General features: G+C 47.2%; 1 protein-coding gene across 2 annotated transcripts in view; it reads right to left on the bottom strand.

Annotated features, from left to right (window-relative positions):
* Positions 1-248: 248 nt before the first annotated feature.
* nuak1b (NUAK family, SNF1-like kinase, 1b) overlaps positions 249-12,068 on the bottom strand; it is a 28,463-nt gene continuing 16,643 nt past the window's right edge. The window contains exons 3-8 of one of the 2 annotated variants that reach the window (XR_002251825.2): positions 9,758-9,909; positions 8,672-8,737; positions 8,352-8,471; positions 6,314-6,446; positions 4,091-5,257; positions 249-3,007 (exon numbers count right to left, since the gene is read on the bottom strand). Coding sequence is in view for 1 of the 2 variants with exons in the window: in XM_020456797.2 (XP_020312386.2) it covers positions 4,164-5,257; positions 6,314-6,446; positions 8,352-8,471; positions 8,672-8,737; positions 9,758-9,909 (1,565 nt within the window). In the remaining variant the exon portion in view is untranslated. Of the gene's footprint in view, positions 5,258-6,313; positions 6,447-8,351; positions 8,472-8,671; positions 8,738-9,757; positions 9,910-12,068 lie in introns of both variants that reach the window. The other variant, XM_020456797.2, reaches the window with a different exon arrangement.

The following is a 12,068-nucleotide window of genomic DNA, read 5'->3' on the forward strand; positions in this document are numbered from 1 at the left end:
GTTGGGTTCCCTGACGTTGATTACTTTTTGCAAATACAATCCGTTTTCCACTTTGATTCAACATCATCACATTGAATGTCTTGGTTGAAATTACATGGAAACAACGTTTGTTTCAACCAGTTTTTGCCCAGTCGGATTCGACCAATTCTCCAAATTTGCAAGGAGATTACAGTAGGACTTAAATGCCAAGAGAAGCAAGACAGAGAAAAAAAATGAACAACACAGAAAGACAGACGCAGAAACACAACTTCTTTGACGTGATCCATTTATTTGAGTTGGTACAGTACTACAGTAGACGGTTTGTAGTAGAGGGACACATGACGTTTGGTTCCTCACCAGAAAATGTCTTGAGACTTATTCATACACGATGAAATCAGATTGTAAATCCCAAAACACATACTCGACCAATGCTTTCACAATGAAATGAGACATCATCACTCCCTTAAGGCTGTATCCCAGACAATGACATCTCTCCATTTACGTTATGAACACATCCCCAAGCAGGCCAAAGCATGGACAGAGTAGCTTTATACATAAAATGAAATGGCTTAATCGCCAATAAATACAAGTATAAAAAAAACACCTTGATAATAATTAGCATTATCAACAAAGAAATACCTGGATCATACAATATAGAAAGGGCATTCAACTTAAAGCACCTTGGCAGTCCAGGTTCAAAATCAGAACCATGGCAACAGCCAAGAAAAAGAATGAGCCGTAACAAAAATAATACTTAAATAACATAATAATACTATTATTATTATTGTCTTAATACCATTAATCCAGTCAGGTTTTTCCTATGATTAAACGATCTGCTACTAACGGATATGCACCAGTTAATTCCAGTTTGGCAGATAGAGTTTAATCAGATTCTTTCCTTTGTTTTTCCTGATATCACTCCCTTAGTTTAGGAATTCCCTGCTTTGGTACAGATGGAGTCTTACCATGACTTGTCTGGGGTCAAACAAGTGGTTGTCAATGTGATGGCACCTACAGGTATGTGTTTATCCCTGTGTTATGTTATGTGTTAGCATTTTAGAGAGGTCACGGACATAATAAGAGGCCATGGATTTCCCTTTTGGGGGGTGTCAATGGGCACCTCTTTCTTTGGAAGTGTACAAATGTACAAGGCCCTGTTCTCTGTGGTTGGGTCACCAGGCTCTATAACACAGTCGGTTCTCCATCTACGTGATGTAAGTTCACAGGTACAACACTGCAATATGACTGATCTTAGGTCAGCTGTTCTCACCCCTCAGGTGTACCAAAACAGAGGAAATATTCAGATCCCACTGACGTCAGATCAGTCCTCTGATCTCTTACGGCCAAACTCAGGGAAGAAATACTTTCTGCCATAACATAAAGCAATATAAAGTTTCTATATTTTGGAGAATCAAAAACAGAAGCGTAATGAAACAAAATACTAACATAGTATAATTTTATCACTGTAAATCCAGTTGACAATAAAAGGCAATACAAAGGGCAATAAAATGCAATATAATACAGAACGGGTCTGTCGTTTCAATCAATACCCAGGACTTTGCACCAGCAGACCTTTGACAACATTCAACATGTTCATTCTGCTGCTTGGGGGTTGCTATAGTTTCCCATGCACATGTTCTGATAATATATTGGAAGTATCAGTCACAGATCTGACGCCCCATCCCAGGGTTAAAATGTGTTGCACACTAAGGCCATTCTAAACACGCCACACAAACACATTCCACAGAACACACTTCGGCCTATGACACAACTTTCTTTAACAGCCTCTAGCGTTTGGCTTAAAACAATTCCTTAACACTAAAGTAGAAATATAACAAAAGCCTGCCAGGCTATTATTGTTGTAAAATTAATTCATTTTCAGATGGGTTTTCCCCATCTATGGTTAAAAGTTCCAGGGGCACATTCAGAACCCAATCCATTTCATCCCCTGAATCATTGAAGCTTCTTCCCATCTTTGGTTTAAATAAACCACAAAAAACCCACAAAAAAACGTTCAATTTCCTTTCTTTTTACTCCGAACTCACTTTCTCTATGTCACTTTCACTAGTCTACATATCTGTTTCCTTCAACTCTTTCGCCCTTTCCAACAGGAAAGGCCTCTCAAATCGCACCATCACCAGGAACATTTCTCTTTCCCTCCAACACTTGTTTCCCACTCAAACCTCTACTACACTCTACCTCTCACTTTCACTCCACCATCATTTTCCTCTCTGCTACATGCTACTTTCCTCTAATAGAAACAATAGCTGGCTAATTATGCTAAGTTGACATAATGGCCCTGTACACACAGCTGGAGGCCTGACAGCACACACACCACAGAACCCCCCCCCCCCCCCCCCTGCCAGGTGCCGATAACATCTCCCGCACCAACACGTCTCCAGCCATTGTCTGTGGAATGTGCTGTGTCATTAGAGCACTGAAACAAATCCTCCTGCTTAGCCCTTTGTGGAGTGGGAAGGGGCGCCTGGGTTCAAAATGAACTAGGCTATAACATCCACAAATAACAACCTGAGCATTGTGTGGGTCTGCACATGACATGGACACTCTTAGAAAAAATAAACGGTGCTATCTAGAACCTAAAACGGTTCTTCGGCTGTCCCCATTGGATAATCCTTTGAAGAGCCCTTTTCGGTTCCAAAAGGGTTCTACTTAAAGCCAAAAAAGGTTCTACCTAGAGCCAAAAAAGTTTATCCTATGGGGACAGCTGAACAACCAATTTGGAAATCTTTTCTCTAAGAGTGTAGGGTTTCTTTGCCATTTCCAGCTGGTATGACTCTGTAGCCTAGTTATGCCAATTGAGAGAGAAGTCCTCAAACCAGAGGCAACTCCAGCACTATAGACAGACAGACAAAACAACCACAGACATGGCTGTTTATTTGCCAAGAACATTCCAGGGCTATGAGGGCATCTGAGCCATCTACCTTCACTAAGGTGAGCAGCTCCAGACCCCTCCAGCTCGCCTGTCCAGGTCGTGTGTTTAAACCAAATCCCCAAACTGCTGACACATCTATGGGGGAACAAAAAAACAAGAAAGCACTGCATGAAAAGGCTTGTTTAAGACTGTCATCTCTCTGGGCTTGGATCTTGTTCCTGGCAGTGTTTTTTGGGGGACGGAGACGGGACTGTTTCCTCTAAACTGCTGTTTTAGGTCTGTGTGACCCCTGACCTGTGACTGTGTAAGGCTATAGGCTGCTGTGGGTTCCATTAAGGTCCTGGGTCTCTCTCACCACATTCACATGTATATGAATCAAAACAGCACAACTGGTGACAGGTTGGCCTGGCAACCATCTCTCTCCACTTTCAGGAAATGACATACATAATTTTATATAGATCTAAAAGGCACTTCCTACATATTCCCTAATACCATATGCTAATTTATAGGACATGCGCTTTTATGGTGATATACATAGCTGCATGTTTTACTTATGCGGCCATATTAATATATCATGTATACATGTTTCATTTTACTGGGTAACATAATAATTATATATGTCAATCCACACAAAGGGTTGGAGACAATGAGCTTTGGACTCTTCCAGTACTGCCAGAACCCACCAGTTTTCTATTCAACTAAAATCTACGCAAATATGAATAAATAATTAACATTGTCAGTTATTTTGGCGCAAGACCCTGGTTTGTTTTTTACAGGAAGTAAAAGATCCCAAAAAACATGTGCTCTGTGTGAGTTCTAAGGTGCTTTTTTAAACTCCAACTCAATTCATGGCTCGCTTCGAGAGCCAACCAGTTTCTGGTTGCTGCAATTGTGATTCTAACTTGCCTTTTGCTGAATATGTAAACATTTGAACACAGCAAAGTCTACGGGCGGCTGGAGGAGGCAGGCTGGGTGGCATTCTCTCGTGCCAGTGGTTTTTCTCTCTCCATCGTTTGAAAACCCTGCTAACTGAATTTCCTTTGACTGAGAAGTGCATAATAGTGTATGTATGAGTGTGTGTGTGTAATGATATAGTTTCTAACAAGGATTCAATTCCTGGTAAGAAAACAATAACCTCCCAAAAAGTGTAGGCAGGCTATCCCAGCAACACCCTGGTCAATGGTTGTCAATGACATACACATTCATGTACATACACACCAACAGAGACAGATGTTATAGCCTCAGCCTGGCAAGCTGGCTGCCTCTTCTATCCCCCCCGGGCCCTCCCCGGCTAGGTGAGGTTGCTGCTGATGTCCAGGGCTTGCTGGTACACCTGAGTCATGTCGTCCAGGTCCCCCAGCAGGGAGAAGCTGCCGTTGTCCCCCGGGGACCCCAGCTCTCTGGGGGACCGGCTGAACTTTGACCCGTGGAGCGGTGGGGCCGCCTGGAAGCCCTTGAAGCTGGCCAGTTGCAGCAGGTTTTCGGCTGACACGCAGGCCCTGATGTTGGGGCGGTGGGGGGCGGTGGGGGGCCAGTCGGGGGACAAACTGGGGGACAGGACGTCGTCCTCCAACACCATGCTGGACGGACGGCTCTGGCTACGGGACAGGCCTGAGTCACCCGCTGAGGAAGGCTCCCCGAGAGCACCAGCTGAGGGAGGGCCGCTGTAGGTGGAATACTTCCCGTTGCGCTTCAAGATGCCCTTCCTCCCCACCACTCTCCTAGGAGGGGAGCTGCAGGCGGTGACCCGGGACATGGTGGTGCCCCCTAGCAGCTCGGAGGACTCGCTGCGCTCCGGGGAGGAGTAGTACCCTGATTCCCGTTGTTGGTTGTTCTTCAGGATGCCCTTCTTGGGGAGGCTGGGCACCATCTTAGCTGGCGAGCCCCCTGCCAGGGCAGGCTCCTCCTCCTCCTCCTCTTCCTCTCTGTCGGGGCTAGAGCAGCTTCCTTCTCCCTTGGCTGGCCTGAGCTCCATCATCGCTCCACTACTCCCCAGCTCCACCTCCTCCAGGCTGGGCGAGCGCTGCTCCTCCGTCACCCTGGTCTTGAGAATCCCCTTGGGCCTCTTCAGCCCTGGCTTGTCCCCCTCCCCTCCACCGTGGGGCCCACCCCCCACTTCATTCTCCTTCTTGGACTTCTTGGGACGCTGGCGGAGGACTAGGGGCAGCAGGGTGGTGGGTTTTCCCGACCGGGGCTCGGTGCGGTTCTGCCAGTCAATGAAGCGGGCCAGCATGGGAGAGGAGGTGCCGCTGTCCCGTTGTGTCTCACAGTCGCACACGCTGCTCTTCCAGCCCCAGTTGACCCACCAGTGGTTGGCGATGTCTTCCACCGTGGCCCGCCGCTCTGGGTTCACCATCATCATCCAACGGATCAGACCGCGGGCATCTGGGAGGGGCAACAGGAGGGGAGCATAGACTGACATTCTGGATATGAGCACAGCAGAAGGCATATATGAGCCGGGTTACACTTCAGGGTTTTATTGTTGCTACAGTATTATCTAATAATAGTTCTACTTAGACCAGGGCCGGGCAACGTTAGTGGCCCCCCGTCTTTACAGCGGAGAGAAATGTTCTGTACGTTTTAGAGTCCATTTTGTGCAATTGTACACATTTTGCCACGGGGCTTAGAGAAAATGTGGCCGTTTTAAAGCAAGTTTGCTTAAATGCCACACATTTTGTTATGGGGCAGAAAGAAGATTTAGACATGCATTTCTACTCATTTTGAAATGGGGCAGAGAGGAAAATGAGTTGTTTTATAGCCAATTTCATGCAATTCTACATATTTTGCTTTAGGGTGGAGATGAATGCTTGCAGTTTTTAATATGATATCTGAAAAAAAGTTCAAATAGGGCCCCCCGGCCGGTAATTTGACCATGATAACAAGTTTAGATAGCTGGCTGCTAAACTACTTTAGCAAGCTAGCAAATTTTAGCTGACACGGGCTAATTGACTGACTATCAGTGACTGACATAACAAAAGAAAACTGCTAATACACAACCACATTTCAAAATTGCACCATGTGTATTCTACTATTCTAACTCGCAACAGTAAGTTGGGGGGGGGGCGCATGGCCGCACGTTGCCTATCCCTGACTTAGACAGTGTACTGTAGACACTCTTAGAAAGAAAGGTGCTATCTAGAACTTAAAATGTTTCTTTGGTTGTCCCCATAGGAGAACCCTTTGAAGAACCCTTTTTGGTTCCAGTAAGAACCACTTTTTGGTGCCAGGTAGAAATACTCATTTGGGTTCCACGTAGAACCCTTTTCACAGAGGGTTCTACATGGAACCCAAAAGGGTTCTACCTGGAAACAAAAGGGTTCTCCTATGGGGACAACCATAGAATCCTTTTGGAACCCTTTTTTCTAAAAGTGTAGAGTAGAGGGTGTATACATAGAGGGAGACTAGATCTTCGACTGTGTAGTTGAGAGTTTTGTTCTGCACCTGAGGACTGGGTGGGCTCTCTGTACTCCCCATTGCTGATCTGGCGGATGAGGTTCTTGTGGTCTCCTCCATCGAACGGCATGGTTCCATAGACCAGGGTGTACAGCAGCACCCCCAGAGCCCAGCTGTCTACCTACAGCAATACAAACACACGTGTCAATACACAGGTCCCTACACAGATCAGGATCAGATAGACTCAACGTGAGAGACTCAACGTGAGAGACTCAACGTGAGAGATCAATCAGTTAAATCAGTCACTGGAGACGCAGTTGAAAAGGAATCTCACATTTCCCTTTTCCAATTTCCAGTAACTGATAAATGAGGCTCAATGCCATTACTGAGTTAACAGCAGATTGTCAAAACATTAACAAGGAGCGTACTGTGTCTGAACTGGAACGACGTAGCTATGGTGTAGCAACAGCTGAAACACTGTAAGCACCGCACAGCTATACCATATTGCTCTTGGCCCTACTTTCCTTCTCCATCCCCTCAGCCATAGAAACAGTGATAAACACCAGAGTGTGGAGCCGGGAGTGTGCCAGTTTGTTTCCATGTAGACAGAACTCTCCAGTTCTCCCTCTGTCTTACTTTCTGTCTCTGTCTGTGTGTCAGCCAGAAGCCTGCGCTTTGTGACCACTAACCTAATGCAATGTGGCTTTCTTAGTAAATGGGTTATGTAAGACCAGTGTCTGGGGCATGGGGTGGAGGGTGGTTAATGAGTCCAGCAGAGATGGCAGAGCTGTGATATCCTGGCCCTGACATATCTCAGGAGACACACTGCCAGCCACTGATTAGCCAGATGTCAGGCTTGGGAAGGGAAGGACAAGACTCCTGGAGGAATGTGGCTGGCTGTTGATGGCCACGGGGTTATAGCCAGCCCAGCACTGGGACTGAGGTCTGGGACTGACTGTCAGGGACTGACTGTCAGGGCACAGGAAAGTAGATAGGGCTGCTCCAGCAGCTCCACACTGACTGGACTTCCTCTAGGGCCAAAGCCAGGAATGCCTCACCCTGAAACCACTCTGTCATTGGTTCACTGACTGAGACCTCTCATTGGTCGGCTGGCAGGGCCGCTGGGAGGGTGAGACAGGGCGAGTGCCATTGTTGTGTTCTGTTTTTGTGTCAGCTGTAATTTGTGGATTTTCCGCAACTGGGTTCTGCCATTTTAATTACAATCTCTGTTGAGTTTTTTTGCATAGTGAATTATATAAATTTAATGATTGGACTTTTCGGTCTAAAAATACAACTTTATTTTATAACACACAACTCTTCTTGCAATTCGGGAAACGCCCTGAAGAACAATTACTTTGGAATTAGTCAATAAATAGTTTGGGGCTATTTTGTCACTCTTTCTCTCTTTTTCTCAACCAAACAATTTCTCAGTCCCACCCATCATTGGCAATGAAGTTACTGGGCCTGTCTGTGTAACTGCTAAAGTCTGGAAGTTTAAAGTCTTCAAAGGGAGCTGAGACACCATCTGAGGCCTCCCACTGAGGATGTGAGAGTTGCTGGGAGTAGCAACTGACTGGAGTGTAATCCCATCAAAGAGGAGACCTAATCTCTCTCTCTCTCTCTCTCTCTCTCTCTCTCTCTCTCTCTCTCTCTCTCTCTCTCTCTCTCTCTCTCTCTCTCTCTCTCTCTCTCTCTCTCTCTCTCTCTCTCTCTCTCTCTCTCTCTCTCTCTCTCTCTCTCTCTCTCTCTCTCTCTCTCTCTCTCTCTCTCTCTCTCTCTCTCTCTCTCTCTCTCTCTCTCTCTCTCTCTCTCTCTCTCTCTCTCTCTCTCTCTCTCTCTCTCTCTCTCTCTCTCTCTCTCTCTCTCTCTCTCTCTCTCTCTCTCTCTCTCTCTCTCTCTCTCTCCCTCTCTCTCTCTCTCCCTCTCCCTCTCTCTCCCTACACCACTATCTCTCTATTAGCTCTGGGACTCCCGCCCCACAGTGCCAGGTCCTGGAGATTAGTAATAACTTCTCCCAGGGACAAAAGAAACCCAGTCTCATTGTGTCCGTCTCTGACCTCTGACCTGTGTGGTGCCTAGTCCCTACCTCTGGGCCGTGGTAGGGTCTTCCGTTGACTATCTCCGGTGATGCGTAGAGCGGGCTGCCACAAAACGTCTGCAGCAGTTTGTCCTTATGGTAGAGGTTGGATAGCCCAAAGTCAGCAATCTGGTGGGGAGACGGAGACAGAACATCATAGTGGTTTGGTAAAACATCATAACAAAGTCTCATGGCACTGACAAGGTGCCAGAAAGGACCGGCATATCTAAACTCTATTCAAAGTTACAGACTCTGTTAAACATTTACAGACTCTGCTCCAAGGTCACAAGCCAGGTTGATAGAGCTGATTAAAAATGACTCTTGCTTACCTTAATGTTACAGTTTTCATCCAGTAGCACATTTTCCAGCTTCAGATCCCTGTGCACCACGCCGTTCTGTGAAAGACAAACAGTCCATAGGTTGTCTCTAGCTCGGTACAGTAGAGGGCCATTTGTTCGCAGTTCAATCTGCTTGCTGACGGTGTGGTGATTTACAGAGACCAAACTCCTGTGTTGCTCTCAGGGGATAGAGTCAGAGTGGGCCAACTGGTCTCGTGCTGTTTCATTTCCCTGCCTCACACTCTATCGTCTTTGTGTTGACATCTGCAGAGATTTCCCCTCGAATGTGTCACAATAAAAAAAAGAGCCTGTAATTACGGACCCAGATAAATCATGTTCTCACAACAGCCCCGGATTAAAAACAACTCTGTAGTTAGTGGCCCTTTCAAGGCAGGCACTAACATGTGGTACACATAGGGAAAGGAAACACATGCAGCCATTTCAGATCTGGAAGTGATGGGGTGACTTCATTACAGCTGTGGCCGGGTTCTGTGTTGTGCTGTGCGTCTTCAATTGGTTAGCAGTGACAGGGAACACTTGTTCACATGCTTCTGATTGGAGAGGGGGGAGGTGTCTCTAATCAGCCCTCTCACAGTGCACCTCCTTCCTGTGTCAGTCAACCACACTATATCACCCCTGGGATAGGATGACATCATCCTATCCCAGCTGTAGAGATGAGGACTATGGACTATGGGGGGGGGGGGAGTATGTGGGCCAGGATCCATTCTATGGGGGTGGAGATGATGGAGTGTCCCGGTTTGAGCTAAGGGGTGATCCAGGGACATGGAGAGACATGACCGCAGATGAGGACCCAGGGAACCACGGCAGAGGCTGGGTCTGCTCAGCACACTATGGGTGACACTGGCTTGCATTGAATCTGTCCTCCCGAACACCAAGAGGCCAAGGAAAGCATAGCTAATACATCAGACTGCTTGACAATGTGAGGGATATATACGGTTATAGGCACACGGTTCTGATATTTCGCCCTGCGTCTGATTAGTAGAAGTATGTGTGTGTGTGTGTGTGTGTGTCTGTGTGCGTTTGTGTGTGTGTGTGTGTTTCTCTACAGAATCTTACCTTATGACAGTGGTGCACAGCAGAGACTATCTGTCTAAAGAAGTGTCGTGTCTCTCTCTCGCTCAGGCGCCGGCGCTCACTGATGTAGTCGTACAGCTCGCCCTTACTGGCGTACTCCATCACGATCACGATCTTGTCCTTGTTCTCAAACACTGGAGGAGGCAGAAGCAGTGGAATGGACACAGTCAGCGTGGACACACAGACAGATACCATCTGTTTCAGTCAGCGTGGACACACAGACAGATACCATCTGTTTCAGTCAGCGTGGACACACAGACAGATACCATCTGTTTCAGTCAGCGTGGACACACAGACAGATACCATCTGTTTCAGTCAGCGTGGACACACAGACAGATACCATCTGTTTCAGTCAGCGTGGACACACAGACAGATACCATCTGTTTCAGTCAGCGTGGACACAGACAGATACCATCTGTTTCAGTCAGCGTGGACACACAGACAGATACCATCTGTTTCAGTCAGCGTGGACACACAGACAGATACCATCTGTTTCAGTCAGCGTGGACACACAGACAGATACCATCTGTTTCAGTCAGCGTGGACACAGACACATGCCATCTGTTTCAGTCAGTGTGGACAGACAGACAGATGCCATCTGTTTCAGTCAGAGTGGACACACAGACAGACACCATCTGTTTCAGTCAGCGTGGACACAGACAGATACCATTTGTTTCAGTCAGCGTGGACACAGACAGACAGATACCATCTGTTTCAGTCAGCGTGGACACAGACAGACAGATACCATCTGTTTCAGTCAGCGTGGACACAGACAGATACCATCTGTTTCAGTCAGCGTGGACACAGACAGACAGATACCATCTGTTTCAGTCAGCGTGGACACAGACAGACAGATACCATCTGTTTCAGTCAGCGTGGACACAGACAGACAGATACCATCTGTTTCAGTCAGCGTGGACACAGACAGATACCATCTGTTTCAGTCAGCGTGGACACAGACAGATACCATCTGTTTCAGTCAGCGTGGACACAGACAGATACCATCTGTTTCAGTCAGAGTGGACACAGACAGATACCATCTGTTTCAGTCAGCGTGGACACAGACAGATACCATCTGTTTCAGTCAGCGTGGACACAGACAGATACCATCTGTTTCAGTCAGCGTGGACACAGACAGATACCATCTGTTTCAGTCAGCGTGGACACAGACAGATACCATCTGTTTCAGTCAGCGTGGACACAGACATATACCATCTGTTTCAGTCAGCGTGGACACAGACAGATACCATCTGTTTCAGTCAGCGTGGACACAGACAGATACCATCTGTTTCAGTCAGCATGGACACAGACAGATACCATCTGTTTCAGTCAGCATGGACACAGACAGATACCATCTGTTTCAAAGCAGAGGTTTCATCACAAAACATTTGTGGAAAAATCTACTTCATCTTCTCAGTGGACATGTTGAATATCATCTAGATGAGAACCTCTGCCAGATTCACAGCAAACTGGTTGTGTTCAAACTCCAGAGCACGTTGCATCTCTGATTACATTACATCACCACCAACCCCACCTCATGTGTCTGGCTTGAGTCTTAACAACACTTCTGGGAGGGAGGGGGTGTTTTAGTAATCAGCCAAACGCCTTGGAGAGGAGAGGACATGAGAGGAGAGGACCTAGGAGGAGAGGAGAGGAGAGGAGAGAGGAGAGAAGAGAACATGAGAATAGAGGAGAGGACATGAGAGGAGAGACCTAGGAGGAAAGGAGAGGAGAGAGGAGAGAAGAGAACATGAGAATAGAGGAGAGGACATGAGAGGAGAGACCTAGGAGGAGAGGAAAGGAGAGAGGAGAGAAGAGAACATGAGAATAGAGGAGAGGACATGAGAGGAGAGACCTAGGAGGAGAGGAGAGGAGAGAGGAGAGAAGAGAACATGAGAATAGAGGAGAAGACATGAGAGGAGGAGAGGAGAGGAGAGGAGAGGAGAGGAGAGGAGAGGAGAGGAGAGGAGAGGAGAGGAGAGGAGAGGAGAGGAGAGGAGAGGAGAGGAGAGGAGAGGAGAGGACCTAGGAGGAGAGGAGAGGAGAGAGGAGAGAAGAGATCATGAGAATAGAGGAGAGGACATGAGAGGAGAGGAGAGAAGAGGAGATGAGAGGACCTAGGAGGAGAGGAGAGAAGAGAACATGACAATAGAGGAGAGGACATGAGAGGAGGAGGAGAGGAGATGAGAGGAGAGGACCTAGGAGGAGAGAAGAGGAGAGAGGGGAGAAGAGGACATGAGAATAGAGGAGATGACATAGAGGAGAGGACATGAGAGGAGAGAAGAGGACATGA

The sequence above is a fragment of the Oncorhynchus kisutch genome, linkage group LG22, assembly GCF_002021735.2.
Source record: "Oncorhynchus kisutch isolate 150728-3 linkage group LG22, Okis_V2, whole genome shotgun sequence".
Lineage (NCBI taxonomy): Eukaryota > Metazoa > Chordata > Actinopteri > Salmoniformes > Salmonidae > Oncorhynchus > Oncorhynchus kisutch.